The sequence below is a fragment of the Cupressus sempervirens genome, chromosome 1, assembly GCF_028749045.1.
Source record: "Cupressus sempervirens isolate cs-2001-9-10 chromosome 1, ASM2874904v1, whole genome shotgun sequence".
Lineage (NCBI taxonomy): Eukaryota > Viridiplantae > Streptophyta > Pinopsida > Cupressales > Cupressaceae > Cupressus > Cupressus sempervirens.
The window spans coordinates 648,443,735-648,465,598 of record NC_143118.1 but is presented as its reverse complement, the minus strand read 5'-3'; the positions used below and the strand labels follow the sequence as shown (position 1 = coordinate 648,465,598).

The window sequence follows — 21,864 nt, the reverse complement described above, 5'->3', positions numbered from 1 at the left end:
CTAAACATTCTTCTTTTCCATATGGGACCTCTTACTCCTTGAAAAAAAATAAAAAATTGACCATCCTATTCACTTTTCCATCGGTTACAATTTAATTGAGACAACCATTGACTTTTCCATCCCTTAGAATTTAATTGAGACAACTATTCAAGAGGGAAAAATTCTCTCATTTGCTTTACCAAACAAATTGACAGCAACAACATGAATCCTATGAACGACCGGAGAAAAGTCTGAGAATTTGATTGGCTTTTGTTCAATTTGACCTTCGAAACCTTCAACAAATATTCAAAAAGATCATTATTGGCAGAACAATACGGATCGACCCCAACTGTGTTTGTTTTGTTCACTTACTTTGCCCCAAAATTGTGTCGAAAGATACAAATGATAAGAAGGAAGGCTAACACATATTGAGAGGGATTTCGTTACAAGCAAATCATCGTCGCTTAGGGTTACTGTGCTGTACAAGTTATTTCCTCTTGTTGCCAGGTGGGCGAGTTACCCTCTACTTGTATAGTTACCCAATCGTGGGGAGACCAGTTACCCTCTCCCTACCTTCCCCTCCTTTTCATTTATTCCCCTCCCTTGCCGCCTTCTAATTGATTGCCTAGTTAGTGTGGGGGGGAACAACAACCCTACTCAATCGCCGTGTTATGTCAAGATGCCTATCCATATAGTTGGAAGCCTACCCCGGGAAGTTGACAGAGAACTGTAATCGGACTTCCCTTCCCTCCAATTTTACAGCCGTGTTTTTCTCCTTTCCATAGACATCCGCACCTGCTGAGCCGTTGTGAGGTGGTGAGATTTCATGAGTGGAGACCGAGCAAAATCTGTGCGGATCAACTCCACTCTGTAGTAATTGCCCTGCACCCTCCTCTTGGTTTGGTCAGTAAACAAATGATCGATGCCAAAAGACAACACATAGACCAAACCATTCAGTTCCTTAACACGTAGACAGTCGGTTCCTTAATAGGTGTTGTTTTCTAAATTTTGGATGGTTCTGGATGGTAATAAACTTTGCTAGTATCAATATGGAATATTTAGGTTAATGAAATATTTTTATTTAGATCTGCTTGAGCATAAGACTTGATGGTAAAACCACAATTTGTTATATCGATTTTATTTTTATTTTTAAAAAATTACTTCTTGACATTATCTCAAAATATGAAATAGATGAGACCTAACCTATTCCTTCCTTTAGGATTTTTATTTACTCGAGGTGGAATGATACATTTTTGGCTTAATTTTATAATACCTACCTTAGTAAATCACATGCACTTCATAATCTTTTAACTATTACACATAATGATTAATTTCTTAGGCTGAACTTATTTAGGAGTTGTATAAAAATATATAATTTACATTGCATTTCTATTATTGATAATTAAAATATATAATTTTCCTTCCGAATTTTTATTTACTCGGGGTGAAATGATACATTTTTGACTTAATTTTACAATACCTACCTTATTAAATCACATGCACTTCATAATCTTTTAACTATTACACATAATGATTAATTTCTTAGGCTGAACTTATTTAGGAGTTGTATAAAAATATATAATTTACATTGCATTTCTATTATTGATAATTAAAATATATAATTATGCATAAGATAATGTCTAAATAAAAAAACACTATAATATAATTTATAATCTTTTTTTATTTATACATTTGTTTACTACTTAAATTTAGCAATCTTTCTTTTTAGGGTTACTTGTTAATCAATTACAAATTATGTTTCCTTTATTAGAATTGTCAATAGAAAATAATAAATCAAATATCTCCTAAATGGACATTTCACAATTAACAATGACAAATATAAATACATGATTGGATTCTATTATACCCACAAATAATGCTCTATTTTTCTAGCAATGTCAAAAGTTAACACAATTAACTTGTTAATATCTTTGAATTCTTAATGACTAAAAGATAAAAATTATTGTGAAGCCTCCCAATTATGCATTGACAAAGGCTCCAAGTAGTGCAAACAAGTATGCTCTCATGCATCGTTTTTATTACATATGAAAACATGTTCATAGCAACAAAATTCTATTAACAAAAATTATAACAACTAAAGCTAAACCACTAACATCTAACAACTCTATTTCAAACTTCTTACAAAGACAGGGACTCAAGCTCAAACAGAGCTCTTGTTTTTTTTTTGTTTTTGCACTTTTTCATGGGGGACAACCGGTCGTCCTCTCGGTCGAGGGATGCATCCCTGTCCCCCATGTCCCCAACAGGGTTGCAGGGATGCCCCTCTGTCGGTGGTGTTTGGGTGGTGCTGTTGGGGATGTGAGAACATTGTCCCCCCGACTTGGTGTGTCCCGGTCTTGGGTGTGGCCCCCAAAAACAGAGGGGATGCATCCCTGTGTTACTATGATTTAAGAGCATCTGGAATCCTGCATTTTGATCAATAGAAATTTTATACCACAGAAATTTTTGCTTTGCTTGAGATTTAAAGTACTGTTGGCTAAAAATATGATGTGTTGGCTCATTGTTTTTTAGTTACGGTTCCTAATAATCCTCAGGGCCCTTCCTAAATCCCTGCATCCTTCCATGCATCTGGTCATATGACAGCTCTAAAGTCACAAGGGAACACTTCATTGATAACAGACCTATTTCAAGTACTTCTGACTGGATTTGCCACAACAATTAGAGGAGCACTAGGAAGACTAATAGTACAGATGAAGCAGATAGAAGTAGAAAATCTTTTCACTTGGTCAGATAGCTTTTTGGTCTCATGTTATCATTTGTAAAGATTAATGACTGGCCATTGTTTTATTCCATCAAATTTTCTCATAGTGATAGAATTTGAAGATAACCACTGATTCATTCCATACCCACATTTTAGGGAATATTGTCTTTACGGGACTGAATGATTGGTTTGAAATTTACATGGGAAGTTGCTTTCAAATGATTGGTAACAAATAATGATAATATAATTGATGTGGTGTGTATTTGTCATCCCACATGTATGTCAAACTGTGCTTAACTCTATTTGCAGGAGATTCCTTGCGCACAAGTGTACTAACCACATCTCTATGTTTCCTCATCATCTCTTGTCTTCAAGACTTTGGTGAGGGGCTCAGACTATTCCCAGGCTAACGAGAAGGTAAACATGCTGTGGTAATGATTGAATGTGACATTCTTGAAATATCAGGAGGAAGAAAATAATTTATAATCCCCAGGAAAGGCTTCTTTTTAGCACTTTCCTCAAAGCAATGTTTGAGCAGTACATTGAAATTTTTGCTAAAAACCAGTTTGGTCCAGTTTGCTTGGATAATAGCTTCTGCTTTGTTGTTAGCTCCACACGGGATACTATTCGTATAAGCTCATCGTTTCCTCTCTTCTTGATCCATGACAAAGCCTGTTATCTTAACGTCTTACAACCTCCTTCAAAGTTAAAGTCTACCTACCTTGTTCTTCTAGGTCTCTGCACACATAATTTCAACTCTAGTTGGTCTTTTTGTTCTATCTCATCAGCAGAGGAAGGGCAATGGATGAGGATGTATTGGTTGATGATGTTCCTATCAGCAGCTGCCAGAGTTAGCTTCTGTCTTTGATTAGTTGATGCTACAAAAGGCATGGCTTCCAGCTTGGCAAGGAAACACTTTAGGTCTACTTCCTAATCCTTCAAATTCTATTTCTTAGGGTCATTTCAGCTAAGCCATGAGATCCATGCTAAAGCAACAATTCACAGTGCCTTATCTACTAAGTTGAGCAGTAACATTACTGCATGAAGTAGGTGAGGTATTGGGAACAATCCTAGGAGTATGTGGATTGAAATACGGAGTGCCACAGACTACAATATGTCTTATCCAGAATTCTCTTATTGGCTGCCAGACATAGGAAAGTGTTTGCTTTAGGAAAATTTAACTATACCCAAATGTTGGCATATGGGAAAATTGAACCCGAGAAGGAATGTTGACAACTTTTAAGTATTTAACAATCATCAAACAGTTGTCTTCCTTCCCATTCCACCGGAGTATCTCTGGACCTTGGAAATTGGGTATTTTAAAGTTGGAGAGATGGGTCTTGAGGTCAGCAGTTGCCCCTTATGCAGACAAAATCCTTGATGTCTTTTTCATGATATCTCAAAAGCCTTTGCTGAAACTTGGCAGCTAGTTTCAGTGCTTGATCCTTTCACTCTGATCTTCCCTTCTGTATTAGGGGCCATCCAAGGACTCGTTAACAACTTTTGTAACCATTTGAAGGATATTACCAAGCTGGAGTCCTGTGCTTGTGATCATTACTAAACATTTATTCTAGCAAACATTGAAAAATATTGATTGCTATTAGCTAGAGCCCTTATAGCCTCCCTTAACAATGATGTTTGGTGGGCTTGCCTTCTTGTAACAGCCGGTTGGTGAGAGAAGTTTTTCCCATCTTTAAACCAAATGACAATTGAATTCCGTTTCTAGTAATTCTCTTATCGACAGTATAACAATTGGAGTTCTGCTAAGGTATTTGAAGGGAGCTCTAATCAAGGCTATTACTTGACAATACAAATTCTGATTCTGCAGGGTGTTACTGGGTGCTTATTTGTTCCAGTCCTATAGAATACACCTCATACACTTGAGCCTGGAGTCGATTGATAATTTTGGAACTTTTGGTTTAAATGAAAATCAGTTCACTCAACTAATCTTCATTTGTTCCTGGAAAACCTTCTCTTGGGCCCAGATTATCTTGATCTTCATGGGCTTGCACAAGGGTCCTTATCTTTCTTCATGGAAGGCAGAATGTGAGCATTATCAGAGTCAGAGACCTTTAAGATCCTGGAATGCAGCAACCAGTCATTGCCATTCCACAGGGGCTAGGCCTGTACAATCCTGGTCTCCTCATGTTTGAAGAGAATTTTTGAACTTTTGGTTTCTACATCTCACTTAAAAGATTGGATGATAAAACCACGAGAATCCTTTTGATTGAAATTCCTTGGAAGTGAACCCTGTTCTCCTTGAAGAGTATTGCAAACAGCTAGTAAGTCCATTTTTTCTGTCTGAATGAAATTAGAAAGGAAGAATGTTCTCCCAGCATTGCCCTTTAAGGAATAGGCTTGTTTTGGTATTGATGTTCGTGAAATAGAGTTTATGTTTTGGGAGGATTTTCTTCTGCAGCACATCCTATCTCTATTTGTGCATGATGACGAGTAAGGGAGATTCCCAATGGTAGCTGGCTTTTCAGATTGGTTGACTAAATCAATGGCTACACAGTCCTTGTTATTCTAGGTGGCTGCTACTGAAGTCTTCATGTCCAAGGTAACACTCTAGGTTGCTTGAATTAAAATTGTGTACAGGCGTGAATACTGAAGTTGTCTTTTAAACAACATCTAATGTTTGGGGTTTTGGATGTTCATGCTCCTGACCTCCCAGGATAACTCATTTGTTCTTGGGAGGTCATCCACCTTCATTTTATTACTGCTGTTAGTTGAAGTTGGCCACCTTCATCAAGTGCTCCTGTCTATATGCTCTACAGAGTTTCTGGGATGGCGACAGGGACATTTTAGGGGACAGGGATGTGTTTCCAGTATAGGAACGGCTCAAAGCCAAACTTTAGGGGACGACAATGGACGATTATTAAAAAAATAAAGGAAAATTTATATATAGAGAGAGAATTCAAATATGGATATGCATAACATTGATAAACTATTCACCATAGACATTTTAGAAGCTCAATACAAAGAATGCATAGCAAATTAACAAGACTAAAAACACTTTCATAGTAAAAATATGGCGTACATATAGCTAAATTCCATGTTTCATGTATTCATACATGAGATCATGGACATAAAGAGAAGCCCAACTAAAATACTAAATAGTAAAAGTTAAAACCAAACAATAAAATAGAAGTTCAACTCCATAATCATATGTTTTTAATAATCAAAATCAATAATTTATTTGCAAATGGTCTATGCCAAATATATGGCTGTCTTCTAGGAATTTTAATCAAGATCATCATCAGGGTCAGCCTTTGAGTCACCGGTAGGGGTAGGCTAAGGGTTCTCATCCAATGGAACCTAAGAAATCCTAGAGGTGTATCATCCTCCTCAACCAGCAGACCATCCTCGGGATTAACATCACAACGTAGTGCTAGAGTCTGATGTTACTGAGGAGTCTATTGATCCTGTAGCTGTAATACACTATGAACAACCACTAACTTCTCTGATTGTCTAGAGGTTGTTAGTGGTGTTCTTTTTCACTTACCTTCAAAACCGTTTCCTCACAGAATAAGCCTAACCGACTTGTCACGGCCCTAGCCCATATTCTATCAATCAGTCCAGTGTAGTCTTTTTGAAGTGGTTGTGAATTACGATCACCGATCCCTGGACAATATGTGTTTCCAATCGCTCAATCGGAGGTTCGCGCAAGCTTGAAAGCCTCGATCGCTAGTTGTCAGTTTAGTGTGCTAGGCAATTGAGCAATTAGTGGTCCCAAGCCATAGTGTAGCTCCACTTCCAATGTTCTTCCTTCACCACATCAATTTCCCCTGTCTCTTTGCCTATAGTTTGGCATGAAAATTGCATGTTTCCAAAATAAGAATGATGGTTCATTTAATGCATGTGTCATCCAAGTTAATATATCGTCTGGGTGACAGATTTCAAGTATCATTCTTTAACACGTCCAATATGCTATTTGCTCCAGCCTCTTTCTCAACATGCAGTCTTTGATTCAGAGCCAACTAGCTAAAGTGAAGGATACTGAGACAAAGCATGTAGACTTTTATCAATTCTTGGAAAGGTATGTAGGTAATAAGGATCCAGATTCCTGGTAGTACTTGCTTCTTCAGAGTGGCTTGGTGCATGTAGGGGCATTTCCTTCCGCCATGCCATGTAGTGGGAATTGGTAGCCACATGCATGCATGCAGTTTTATCACCTAGCTAAGTGGGAAATTTGAGCAGCCGACAGGAAAGTATTAGTGAACTCTTAGAGCATTACAAAGTCTTTGGGCATTCCTTGTGATAGGGTGATGGAGAGGCTTTCTGTTGAGGATGCTTTGCTGAGTCAAACCAGTGTGTTCTCTTTTTCTTCCTAATGCATCAACTATTGTTGCGTGTTCTTAAAGGTCCTTAGTTTTATTAGTTTATAACTTTACTGTCCTTGTAATACTCAAACAGCTTCATAGAAGGTTCTGAATTTTTTGGTGCTGTAATTGTTTTTGGCAGTTATCGTCCACCTCCAGAATAGGCTCTTGTTTCTTTCCACCACATTAATTTTGACTCCTACCGACTTTTCAAAGCAAAGCTTGTTTTGTATATCTTATTTTTAATTTTCTTCAAGTCTTGGTAGTTGACCTCTAAATTTGGAATGCTGATATTTTGTAATAATCTCTGACCATGTTTTTGTTCCATATTACTCAATCCTGGAAACTAATCATATACATGACATTTTAAAATATTTTGCATCTGAATAAGTAGCATGAAAGGAACAAACTGTAGTGGAAGGGAGTATCCTCCACAGAATTCTGATACTGGGGTATGCCCTTTTATACTTGTAAACTTGTATAGGACTTCGGTTTTGGGCTAGATTGGAGGTTTTCTTTTCCGTTTTTTCCTACCAGTGCCCATGTGAACGAAGATTTGTAATTTTATTTTATTAAAATAATCCAATGTTGGATGAGGATGGGGGTACTTAGGGCACTTGTATGGGTACGGGCACGGCTGTTTTTCATAATAGGGCACAGGGGTACTTGGGTATGTTAAACTTTATTTTAATCATACTTTTATATTTATAAGAAATCTGAAATTATGAGTCATGACAGTGGTATTTCAAAACAAGAACAGTGATAAAGTTAGCAAATGTAACATATTGTTTTCAGTTTCAAATTTGCTATATGTTTGTAATAATAATATATGATAAATTTTTAGAATCTAGATGCATAACAGAGAAGGTAGACTTAAAAAATGAACAAGAAGATCATATTCATATTACGACATATTGCAAATGATAATCTTCTGACTTGAACAGTGATAAATTTTATTGTTAATCAATATTGTATCAAAGTTTCAAACTGATTAGGTATTGAATTAAGCTTCATAAACAAAAAGCTGATATACAAACAAAAAAACCGAAAAAAATTCAGAAATCTTAATCAAGGTCCTTAGCTATGATGCTCTCCACTGATTACCCGGTACTTAGGATATGTGTACCCGGTACGAGTACCAGGGGTGTGGGTACGAGTAGGTGGGTACGAGTACCCATGCAACCTTGATATTATAATCTGTAAGGCTTCAGCCATTTACCGATATATATATTTATTGCATCTGAAAGCTATCTTTTTGTACCCGATTTATATTTTAAGCTTGTTTTTGGTTTTGTTTCAAGGGTATTGAATTATACGGGAATGCTTTCACTGTCTTTAAAATCTTAATATCAAGTGTCATTTGACATCTAATATGTCAAAAACATCAGAGTGCAACTTCAGCAAAATAGTTCAAAAAATTTAGTAGACTATCAAAGTTCTATGTAAAATATAATTTGAACGTTGCCCAGAGCTTAAAACTTTCCACAGCATGATTGTAGTGCAGCGTGTGATATTTGACTATGTTTTGTATGGATGTGTAGAAGGTCTGTTTGTATTAGCTCACATTTGAAGGTAAGAATGCCACCGCATTGAAGCCCTTCCCACAGTTCATGGAACTTAAGCATCAAAACCAGCAAATCCATGTAATGTATTAAAATATTCTGCAAGAATTGGCCATCAACAATTTCTTGGCAACTTTTGAAATAAATAATATTAAGAGCTTCCTTAAGCTATGGAAGTTTTCTTTGTATTTGAAAGATGTGAATTTCAAAATTATGAGTGGAAGAAACTTATTGAAGGGTGTTACAAATAATGCGGAATTTTTTGACTTCCAATTCTGAAAAGAGAAATTCTATTATTTATGTTGAATTTCAGATAACTGATTTTGGTCGTTATGTTAATTTAGTTGTTGACAAGAATGTGATAAACATTTTCTCCTTCGGTGGCTTACATGGAAAATCAGTGGATGGAGGATTTTGAGGCATTTCAGGCAGCAATAGAGAATGACAGATCATACACTTCTACCCTCAGTAGAAGCTTATGTCTTGTACTGGATGAATTTTATCAAAATCTGCGAACTGTTGGGGTCTCAGCAGTAACAGGTGTTGGAATGGATGATTTCTTTGCAGCAGTTGAATCGAGTGCTAATGAGTACATGGAAACCTACAGGTGACTAATAAAAAAATTCTGTGCCAGCTCCTCCTTATCTCTTGATTGGAAAATGGTACTGATGATTTTGTTGTTACCAGGGTGGATCTTGAGAAACGACGCACAGAGAAAGAACAACTGGAGGAGGAACGCAAGAAAGCCAGTATGGAGCATTTGAAGAAGGATTTAGAGGAGTCAAAGGGTGCGCGAGTTGTTTTAAGCTCAGATCCACACAAGGAGGATGAAATTGAAGAAGAAGAAGACGATGAAGAAGATGTGGATGATTATACTGATGAGGAAGAAAGAAATGTAGAAGATGATGATGATTTATAACCTTCACTGCAGGAAAATTTTCCCTCGAGCTTTCATCATCTCACTTGAGCATCATTCAGCACATAGGATTTATTTGGAATGATCCATCCTTCATTTTGTATGATATTTTATCAGGCCAACAGACGTTGGTGATTATAATACATGACATCGTGGTATTGTACTGCCTTCTCTATCGGCTGTTTAGGTACAGAAAATTTTGTACATTGCCTTTTCATCTACATTTTGGTGGCTCGGCCCCGAAATTTTTCTCCTAAGTAAATGTTTTGTTAGAACTTTGCATGGTAGGCATCTTCGCGGGTAAATGTTGCACTTTAAAATTAATTAGAGAAATGCAACTTAAGTCAAGAAGCCCTGTTATAGTAATTTTATGTAAAGGCTGGGATTTGTATAATATGCCAGCCCATTTTTGTCTTGGTTTCAAGCCTCTGTTTAAAATTTTAATATAAGCTGTTGGGTTTTGGTGCTACCACTTGGTGAAAATGATATGATGAGCTTGGTTATTTACTATTTCTAAGACAACTTTCACTCATTACATGTTTTACCACTATTCTAAGTTTTGTAAGTAAATGTATTAAGCACAAGGGATGAATGAGTCCATTAACATGTTTCATGCTAATATATCGAATTCGGGTTCGTGGCTTTGATTTAAAGTGAATGATATTGATGTCCCATGTCATTTATACTCCTACTTTACCACTTGCACAACCTCTTTAAAGTGTAGTTGATTTTCATTGATAATTTGATTTGTTTGGGCACATCTGGTGCATGTTATTCTTTTGTAAGCTTTTATGAATACTTGCAGATGATTTAGTGCACATTTCTATCATTGCATTATACTTGCGGTATTTTTTGTTATTTGAAAAATTTATGAATTGCGTACTGATGTTTAAGTACTTTAATATGCTAAAGATTTATGTCATCCTGGTCGTGTAATGGACAATGTTCTTCATGGTAAGATTTCGTATATCATTCTACCTATGTGCAATTAATAATTTTTAAATTTATCAGAAAAGTTTTTATTGGGACGTTCGCCCTTGAATATATGGCGATACAAAAAACTGTATTTGCATATATTCAACGAAAAACTATAAACTGCCCTATTCTTCATACGAGATTTGGCAACCATTTTGCAACAATCCTTATTCCTGGACTTATTAAAATATTCTTGTTCATCCAATTTGTTTCCTTGAGGAACTTTATTACAAATTGCCAAGAAACCAAGATTTGTACTTTCAAATTAGAAGGTAAACATTGCTCCTCGAAGGAAGGTCATATCCAGAAATATCTCCATGATTTTTATGATCATCCTCTTTGTAGGGGATGACCTCATTTGCTTTGATTTTCAAGGCATTCTAGTTACCATTGGTAGAGGTTGTTACAAGGGTCACACTCATTTGAGCTAAGAGATGTTATTCAAAGGCCATTAACACCACTTGTGATTATGCCCCTTTCCACCAAGAAGCTGCCGTCTTGCTTGCAGACCTTTTGTGCGAACAATGTATTGCGTAGCACATTCTACATTGTAAGCAACCCATGTTACTTAATGTATTCGACTTATAGTTGAGACCACTCCTGGTATTCAACTAATAAGGTGATCTTTTTAAGTCTTTGCAAGGTACAACTCCAGCTGGACTCTTGCTGGACTCTTGCAAAGGTTGTGACTGCACTCTTGATTTGAGGTTTATGGCCAAGAATTCTCCCATGAGATTGCCTATTGTGTACTGTAAGATTTGGGAGGCAAATAGATACAAATGGAAAAGAAGACGGGGAAAATCAGGAAACCAATATTTTAAAAAGGACCACACCCCAAATTTAAGGATAATGCCACGATACTCATTTCACCATAAGCCACAATGAAAACACCACTATGCATAGGGATATGAAACTAAATCTACACGAAGTAGAGGTTTCCATACCTTTCAGATCCATGTATAGAGATTTGCTAAATTGGGTCAAATGTGTTTGCTTACAAATCAACCCTAGCTTAGAATAACGGGCCTCTTCATCTTTCATATTCGGGTATGGCATGATTGATGGGATAATTATTTTACTTTTATCATCGTAGGGAATTGTGAATGCGCTTGTTCCATATATCCACATCACAGTTACATCCTCCTCAATATGGTAGGTTGCATTTTATTGCAAAATAGGTCGTAAGTTTTTCCGTATAGCTCAAAGCCACCAACAAGAATTGCCTTGATGTCTGAAGGGCAAAGTACATTTAAGGCTTATTGTCTTTTTGCAAAATAGGGATTTTGTTATTGTGAGTTAATATGTAGCAATCTGCACCTTCTCGGGACATGTCTAACAACAGGGCCTTCATGACAATATTGTACCGTACACCCATTTTCCACTATGATTAAAAAATAGACTCCTTAACGTTTCTTGTAGCAGTATGGGAGGACATGCTGTCCTTAATTATACGTAATAATTCAAGACAATATGCAATATTTCTTCTTTAATTGTCTTGGCTCGTCTAATCTTTGGTATTATATGATTTTTTAATATTTTTTTAATGGTAGAGTTGCATCCTCTAGCTCTGCAACATAATGTTTTCTTTAAACCACAATTATAATAAAAAATTATGGTTATGATTAGCTTTGTACTTCAGAATGCATGATACTTCAAGATGGATTTATATTCTTACTTTATAAGACACAGAAATTAATTTTGAAAAGTTGTGAATTGAATATTTGAATGAATTTATTCATAATTTATAGCAATATGTGAAGTGCGAATTATACAAATTCTAAAATAATATTTTAATATAATGAATCTTTCTAATATACATATAGAAATTATTTATGAAAAGTCGTGAATTGAATATATTTGAATGAATTTAAGAGTGGTGATGTTTCCGAAAGATTGGACAATCAGCCTTGCAATACCACTTTTTAAGAGTGGTGATGTTAACAATCCCTCAACTACAGGACTATAATGATCAATCCCTTCTTTGGCAGCATGATAGAAACTAGGATCAGCAAATGGGCAGAAGAAAATCATAAACGTGCTAAAGGGCAAGGTGGTTTTAGCCCAAAGCACTCGACAATGGATCACTGTGTCACTTTGAGACACATTATTGAAAAAGAATGAGAGAAAAAGGAAGAGGTATTTTGTTTCTTTGTCGACTTTAAAAAGGCTTTTGACATTGTCTCAAGAGACAAGCTTTGGTTTAGGATGGAAGAATTGGGGATTCTTATGCATCTCAGAGTTGCTGTTCATAGGATTTACAAAGAGATAAAGTTAAAATCAGAACTTCAGATGGCATTTCAAAATGTTTTAAGAGCGATATCGAGGTCAAACAGGGCTGCCCTTTATCTCCTACTTTGTTTGGTATATATATTGACAAACTGGTAGAGTGGTTGAACATGCAAAAGGGTGAAGGCATTCAACTAGGTGAATTTGTTATAAAGTTGCTCCTATATGCGGACAATCTCATTTTAATTGCCAAATCTGCCTATGGTTTGCAAGATCATCTATCTTCTCTTGAGCGCTTTTGCGGAGTGGTGGGGATGCAGGTCAATATCAGCAACACTAAGGTTATGATTTTCTCTAATAATAAAAAACAACACCATCAGGAATTTTATTACAATGGAAGTGTTCTTGAAGAAGTTGCGGAGTATAAATACCTTGGCATCGATTTCAACAAAAAACTAAGCTGGTTTAGCTGCAGGTATAAAAGGATATTAGGTGGGTGGGAGGCTTTTTATGCTCTTCAGAATAGGTGCCGTGAAGCAGAGTTGTGGGATTGGAAAACTATTCAAACCTTGTTCGGTCTTCTTGTGCTGCCAGTTGTTCTTTACGGGTGTGAATTATGGGCCAACAACACTACTATAGCACAATGGAAACAAATCGAAGGAATCCAAAAGCGCTTGATCACAAGCAAGTTTAAAATCAAAAGCACTGTTCCATATGATATCATGCTAAGTGAAATGGGGGCTGCTCCTATTGAGGCACTTGCTATGGTTCGCCTTCTAAGCTATCTAAAAAAGAATCGAAAAAATGGAAGAGGATAGATGGCCTAAAGTGGTCTTTAGTGACACACTATGTAAGCGAAAAAGGACATGGATGCAACAAAACATCAAATGGATGAGTAAATGGAATATTCAATTCAATATGTGCCCCACAAATAATAAAGAAATAAAGGTCTTTGTCATGGAGAAATTCTACAAGAGAAATTGGGGAAGCGAGATCAGAAGGAATAAATTATATTATATAAATGAGTTCAACCCTGCTTGTGATCAACTCCAAAAAGCATACATAGGAGCCAACATTTCTTGGAGGGCTAAAATTCTTATTGCTCAGCTGAGAACCAACTCTCACCAACTTCGTTGTGAGACCAGACGTTGGAAGAGGCCAAAGGAGGCTTGGGAAGAGAGAATTTGCAGATTCTGCAATTCTGGGAAAGTGGAAACTGAACAGCACTTTATTTTAGAATGTGAAGCCTACAAGAGTAGAGATAAATTTGCGGACACTATATGTGATAGTTCTTGGCATAACCTATTCAATGAAGAGTACATTGAGCAATTGGGTGGACTCATCATCATCCTGCACAAGCAACGAACATTGCTACTTAAGTCCACTTGAGTTGTCTTGCTGTCCCATAGGCTATTTTTAGCCTCGTGGACGTTAAAATTTTATCTATCTATCTTCATAATTTATAGCAATATGTGAAGTGCAAATTATACAAATTCTAAAATAATATTTTAATATGATGATCTATATATTGGAATTATGATTTTGTTTGCTCGTATTAATTATTTAATTGGCAATTTAATGTTCATACATGGAAAATGAGTATTGAGCTACTCCTAAAATCTAATATGATGTCATGAGAGCATTTTACAGTGCATAAGTGATTTATGATGTATATGAATATACGAGGGAGTTGAAAACTAGAATAAAAAATATGAGAAACTTTGGATCAATTTATATGATGGATAACATTTTTAAAGAGGACTATGTTAAAAGTGGAGGAGTGTGGGATTAGTAAGTGGAATTAGAAAGTGGTAATTATAGTGGGATTATTGACACATTCTTGAAATTAATTTTGGTTTGAGTGGGGGCTTTGCATGTGTAATCCTATTGTAAGAAAAACATGGTAAACCCATGATAGGATGAGGATAAAAAATTTAATGATAGATTGCAGGTAGTACAAAGATTTATTTGTCCCAATATTTAAGTACAAAATTTCATTATGAAGGTGGAGAATGGACATGTTGGCTTATGATGCAGGAGCATCTTGCATGGAAAAATTATTGGAAAAAGAAAAAAAAAAGAAATTAAAAAAAAAAAAAATTTTGTGGAGGAGAGAGAAAGTGACGAAAATTAGAGGAGAAATAATTAAAAAATAAAAAAGGAAAAAATGAGAAAAGAAAGAAAAAGGGGATTTCTATTTTCGAGGTGCATAGGTGGCATAATAGAGAAAAAATAAAAAATAAATGGTTGTCATTCCATTTATCGAGGTGTGTGGGTAGAATTCTAGAAAGTTATGAATATTGTAGAAAGTTGTGGATATTGTAGAAGGTTGTGGAAGTTGTAGAAGGTTGTGGAGGAATTCTAGAAGGTTGTGGATAAGTCATGCATGGGGTGGTAAGTGCCTATTTAAGCAAGGCATATGAGCATTTCTAACTCAAGCTTGAGGAGGAGAAGCTCAAGGAGAAGCTTGAGAAGAAGGTGAAAGCTCAAAAAGTAGCTTGAGAAGTGGAAGTTTGAGAAGTAGAAGCTAGAAGGCGTGAAGACTTCAAGGTGTGAAAACTCTAAAAGTGTAGCTCTTCAAGTAGAAGTTTTTGGTGAAGCTTTTGGTGTGAAGACTCTTATTTAGGATTTCTCTTATGTTGAAGAAGTCATATCATCTTGTGGGTGTTGTAAGGATTTTTCAAGTATAATAAAATTATTTGCGAAGCGTTTTTTTTTTCTTGGTCTCTATATTGTTGCATTCTTGGTTGTGAGTTTGTAGAGTGGTGTGGCCCTCTATCAAGTGGTATCAGAGCATACCTTTGTTAGTTGTATCAAAGCCATCCTTCATCAGTGGTATCAAAGCGGGAGTTCCTGAGTGTGTAAACAGATTGCCGAAGCTGAGGCAATTTGCACTAGGACCTTGGGAGGACATGCAAATTGATTAATGGATGTAGAGATGGAAGACTGGACTTGTTGAGGCATGATTGTGGCGAGTTGGTGGATTGCAAATCCGTTGTCCTAGACTTGTGATGTGGTCCCTGATTGTTCGTGCGAGGTGGCAAGTTGCGATCTGACTTGCAAACAATTCAAGGTTGTCACAAGGAGCGTGGGAAGGATTTGTTGTAGAGGGTTTACGAAGATCTTGGGAGATGGCTCCAAGAGGATTGGATCCTAAGATGATTGCCAAAATCCATGATATAGTGGAGAGGAATTTTTCTAAGATGATTTCTCAGTTGGATGATAGATTGGCTGATCAAGTTAAGGAGGTTCGTGAGAGAAGATGGCATCACAAGGTTGAGGTGGAAGAGGTTGGTTTTGCTGATCAGTCCGTGGAGTCTGATGCAGAACCTGTAGAGCAAATAGAGGTTGTTGCTGAGGATATTCCTAACCTTGCTAATGTTGGGATGGAGGTTGGTTTTCATGATCAATTGGTTGAATCTGACATGGAGATTATGGAGCACTTGGATGTGGATGATCCAGTTGTTGGAGGTGAGTTATGTATTGCAGAGCATCTTGTTGTGAGCAATGAGGTTGCTGGTGTTGAGAGTTTGGCATGTGTTGATGGAGATCTACATGCGGTTGTTGATGTGGGGTTTGTTGTTATGGGTGTGAATTCACTAGTTGCTGATGTGAGTGAGGTTTTGTTGATGAAGAATTATGTTCAGTTTGTTCCTGAGAGTGAGCATGTTGATTGGATGGTTGAGATGTTGGTGTTTGACATATGGATGCAGATGTGGAAGATTTGCATGGTGGTTTTGTTGTCCCTATTGAGGTGGAAGCCTTTGGTGAAGATGAAGATGGTGGTAGATCTTTCTTTTGGCGTCAAAGTGTGGGACACTTTTCTATCTACCGGGGGAATCTGATGCAGGAGCATCTTGCATGGAAAAATTATTGGAAAAAGAAAAAAAAAGAAATTTAAAAAAAAAAATTTAAAAAATTAAAAAAAAAAAAAAAAATTTGTGGAGGAGAGAGAAAGTGACGAAAATTAGAGGAGAAATAATTAAAAAATAAAAAAGGAAAAAATGAGAAAAGAAAGAAAAAGAGGATTTCTATTTTCGAGGTGCATAGGTGGCATAATAGAGAAAAAATAAAAAATAAATGGTTGTCATTCCATTTATCAAGGTGTGTGGGTAGAATTCTAGAAAGTTATGAATATTGTAGAAAGTTGTGGATATTGTAGAAGGTTGTGGAAGTTGTAGAAGGTTGTGGAGGAATTCTAGAAGGTTGTGGATAAGTCATGCATGGGGTGGCAAGTGCCTATTTAAGCAAGGCATATGAGCATTTCTAACTCAAGCTTGAGGAGGAGAAGCTCAAGGAGAAGCTTGAGAAGAAGGTGAAAGCTCAAAGAGTAGCTTGAGAAGTGGAAGTTTGAGAAGTAGAAGCTAGAAGGCGTGAAGACTTCAAGGTGTGAAAACTCTAAAGGTGTAGCTCTTCAAGTAGAAGTTCTTGGTGAAGCTCTTGGTGTGAAGACTCTTATTTAGGATTTCTCTTATGTTGAAGAAGTCATATCATCTTGTGGCTGTTGTAAGGATTTTTCAAGTATAATAAAATTATTTGCGAAGCGTTTTTTTTTTCTTGGTCTCTATATTGTTGCATTCTTGGTTGTGAGTTGGTAGAGTGGTGTGGCCCTCTATCAAGTGGTATCAGAGCATACCTTTGTTAGTTGTATCAGAGCCGTCTTTCATCAGCTTAGAAAGATATAAGCTTAATTAGTTTTTTTTTTGAAATATTGAGGGTTTTTTAGCATCCTAATTCTCAAAGAAAATAACTTCGTTATAAAAATCTTATTTATTAGGGACTTTATTTAATAGAGACTATCCTACTTTGCAAGGCTCTCCAAGATTTCTCTTCAGAAACAATACATGAAAGGTAAATAAACAAATCTCACCAAGCTATAGCAGTTTGTAAATTGTAAGAACATGTCCTTAAAAAGAGAAGAGTTTCAAGGAATGAAAATCATATTTTCAAGCACATAGAATTAGCGCATTCAAAATGAGAGCCACAAATTTCAATGACTCCTCAAAATGAAAATAGTAGTCTTTTGTTGAAAAAATGACATATTTATGAGGCAAGTCTTCAAATTTAACATTACCTTGCCCTACCATAGTAAATGAGCTCATTAATATCTATTTAATACATTTGGTAAGGAGGTATCACTCAAACTATAAGTATGTGGGTTCTAGGGCTTCATTTAAAAGCATGCTAATGGTATAAGGCAATCGTCGTTGTAACAACAAACCTCTTTAACACATATACAAGGTATATAATAGCAAGAGGATAACCCTAATGAGGAGTATAATTAAAGAGAATGTTGTGAAATGGAGTTTGAATGACCAAGAAAAGTGAAAAAATGCACAAGTCAATACTATGAAAGCTTACCAATATAAAATCAAGGATGTGTAAAATGACAGAGAACGTTATAATCCTAGCAGGATGTTCCTAGCTTGATGACAGTTGAATATGCCAAGTATTTGTGAAATAATGCCTTCTAAAAGGACAAGAAAGGCTACAAAAGAGTAGAGAGTAGGGGTTGGATTAGATCATGGATGGAGTCTAAAGACCAAAGACATTGTGGTTATCTTCGTGAATGAGAGTAGGGGACCCATTCACTGATAAAATGATGAATTTCTAGAGTTATGGGATAGGTAAAGGACTTAGTTAATGAATTGAAGGACAACAATGCCATTAATAGTTGAAACATGAAAATAAAAGCTCGATGTTTTACACGCATTACTATTATAAAGGCACAAAGTGTTGAAGAAAGAATTAGTCAAGGACATTTAAAATAATGTTGCTATAATATTTTCAAAACAATTGAGAGCAATTGTAAATATGCCCAAGATTGTGATCAATCAAGCAAGGAGATTGAACTGAATATCAAATACATTGTTTCGAATCCCTCATACAACAATTACAGTTGAAAAGGTGGAGTTCTGAAAGTAATTACAAGAATTTGCCTTCAGTTACAACCCTTAGTGCATCAATCAATGTAAGTCCTAGGCCTACCAACCATTAGTTTGAGGCACTTTCAACACCTTTTTTGTGTGATTTTATCCTTTGTAGGACCTAAGAGGATATTTCATTAGTTAGAGAAATGGTTCAAGGGACTTCTTTCAATTCAAAGCATAGTTAAATTCTTGTTCTCTCTTGAGTTAGGATTGTTTTTCTTTGGTATAAGATTTTCTTCTTCTTCATCTTTCTTCTCTAGTGTTGTTCTCTTTCCTTTTTTATACACAACAAAAGAAAAGTAGCATTGTTATTAATTTTGTCATACTTGGCTAGTTATTGTAGGACAACTTTTGATTACAAAAATTACGTCATTTACCTTCTATGTGCTATTTCATTGTGCAAATACTATGGAATGATGAATGTAGTAATGTGATGAAGTACTCTTCTCCTTGATCTTTGACTCATTTCTAAATTTCCTTTATGCAAAAAGATCTCTACTTTGGAGGTTATTACTCATGTTTATCATCTAAGGGGTAGAGATTTGGTTGTGTTGATGTTTACACCCTATTTTTTTTTTCGTAGTGCTTTGAGCCTAGGTTTGAATAATTATTTCCATGTACATCTAAAATTCCAATTTGTGTATTTTTAGCTTGATAAGTTAGACATTTTGTGTGTTTAGAGAAGCAATATAATTATAAAAAATATGTTTGGTGTGTCACCTCCTAAGATAGGTTTTATTGCTAAATGTTCCTTCTCTTGCTTTTCCAAACAAGTAGAATTAGTTTTAGGTGATTGTAAGGGAATCAACTTGTCATTTGGAGATTCATCTTCATTATGAAAAAATCACAAACTTGAAGTTTTTTTCACGTTTCACAAAATTCTTGAGCTTCTAACTTAGCATACAGGTTGAATTCTTGTGACAAAGTTTTGCATACTTACTTATTTTAATCTAACAATCTTTTACACGTTGCTAGTATTTGGTGTGGATATTAGTAGTTAAAAAATTGGGATGTAAGAGAACATATCACATGGAAACTCCATGTTCAAATCTACTAATTTCAAGCACATAAAGTGTTGGTATATACAAATGTCAAATTTCATTTGTTACAATTCTGAGATTTCCTTGAGTTTATAATTTTTATGAATGATTTAACATGTCTATATTTTATGAAAATACTTGCTATTGCTCTCTATGTTATGAGAATGTTGCCCCATTCCCTCATATTACCATATAAAACTAAACCCACAATGGAAATTAATGACATAAATAGTACATTGCAAGGCTTCAAAAATAATATGGATGATACCAAGAGGCAACACGAATTGAGTTTTGTAGTGAGATTAATGGGCTTAGTAAACCTCTCTACATGAGTAGGACACATTCATTTATTGGGCTTATCTCTATGAGAAAGAGTTGGAGGAAGAAAAAATATGAGTAAAATCTTGATAGGTTGATAGTTGCAAAAGAAGAGCATTTGAGACTTTTGTTTCTCCATTGAACTTTAGAATGCAAATTTTCAAGATTAATCTAAGTTGAGCCTTTCAAGTATTCTAAATTTGTCATTCCTAGTATTACAGAAACACCTTCATTATAGAAGTCTATACCTAATCAAGAAATCCACCTAGCTAATACCTTTCTAAATCCATTTTTTGTAAAGGAGGTTTCTATGTTTGAAATAATATTTTTCATACAAGATGAACCTATTGAGTTTTGTAGATTTTAAATCCCAAGTTTTAGGAACTATCTTTATTACAAGAGTGTTTACTTGGGTAAGCACCTCAAGAGCAACATTTAGAATATCCTATTACCTTGCAAGAAACCCCATAGGCTCTCAAAATTTATTTTCCAAATAAGTCTTATCAAGAAAGTTGGGTTAGTTAAAGAAATAAGGAGATTTGTGAGAGAGAAAACAAAACTTTTTTTAATAAGACATTTTTCCTAAATTTCAAGATGAAAATACATATTTTTTGTATGTAATGAGCAAACATAGTTAGCACAACTACGAAAAGAACAATGTGAGGTCCTACTCCGACCTATCATAGCATAGTTGATATTTTCCTAAATTTGATACACTCTATTGATATAGTTGGAGTGATTTGATAGAGACTTTATTTCATTAGACACTATGTGATGATTTTATATTATGATGATCAGCAGTAATGATGATAATGTTATGATATAGTTTTCTATGTGATTATTGACAGATTTGGATGATTATCATGTTAATGGACATTGCATTATAATGATTTAATGATTCAATCCACATGTTAAATTTGTTTCTAAAATGAAACAAATGTTAATTGGATATAACATGATGTTTTGATTTTGCATATACTTTATGAATGCATGTTTTTACATATGGAAATTGAATTACAAATTATTGTCCTGATAATTGATAGATATTATAAATGTGATCACACGTGTTGATTTAGGTTAATTAGCTACGTTGGTTTTAAGTATGAATTTTCCTTGGACTATTGATGCTTTGATCTAGCGTTCAAGAGATTAACTATGGAACTGAATTGGAGAACCAAGCTTGAACCAATGTGAATCAATTATGCAAAGGATTCATCTAATGAAGAGATGAAACCTTGTTGTATCGTGTTTAATTTTTGGTTGTAGAATGATGGATGATTGTTGAATATGTATTTTGTGTTTTTTCTATTCTCTAATGGACATGCATAGCGTATTTTGTGATGTGAACTTTTGTGGTGCCAATTGACATTGTGTAATGTGAAGTGGCTATGGTGTGTCCATACAAGGGTTAGTATGTTGAAACCTAACCTATATTAGTAGCCTATGGTGATTCCCTATGCAAGCCACATGATTGGGTAGCCTTAAGTTAGGTCAAACCTTGTGAACTCATTGTTGAGTTTGAAGTGAGGTTTTTCAGGGTTAAACAACACTCTAGCATGTAGTTAAGGTAAAATTAGGTTACCCCACTAGTAATACCGTGGGTTGGGGGTTAATTTTTATTCAAATATGCACTCATACCTAATTTATGACCCTTATAGAAGGCCACTAATGAGAAGTGATGAAAATTGAAATCAAGGACAAGTCCATTCCCCATTCCTTACCTTTGGTCACCATCTTATTTATGAAGTGAGACACATGGGAATTAATCTATTTGAAAACCCATAACCTCATTTATGGGAGTTGGTTGAGAGTTAGAAAAGATCTTTTAGTGGAAGTTTGGAGGAATTTGGGTTGTTCACCCAATCTTCAACTTT

At 35.5% G+C, this 21,864-nt stretch overlaps 1 protein-coding gene and 1 pseudogene across 3 annotated transcripts in view; both read left to right on the top strand.

Annotated features, from left to right (window-relative positions):
• Positions 1-7,187, top strand: part of LOC149579570 (uncharacterized) — a 29,780-nt pseudogene extending 22,593 nt beyond the window's left edge.
• Positions 1-9,970, top strand: part of LOC149579569 (GPN-loop GTPase QQT2-like) — a 133,612-nt gene extending 123,642 nt beyond the window's left edge. For all 3 annotated transcript variants that reach the window (XM_089785941.1, XM_089785931.1, XM_089785938.1), the window contains exons 6-7: positions 8,987-9,192; positions 9,273-9,970. In XM_089785941.1, the coding sequence (XP_089642067.1) occupies positions 8,987-9,192; positions 9,273-9,504 (438 nt within the window). In that variant the 3' untranslated portion in view covers positions 9,505-9,970. The remainder of the gene's footprint in view (positions 1-8,986; positions 9,193-9,272) is intronic.
• The last annotated feature ends 11,894 nt before the right edge of the window (positions 9,971-21,864 follow it).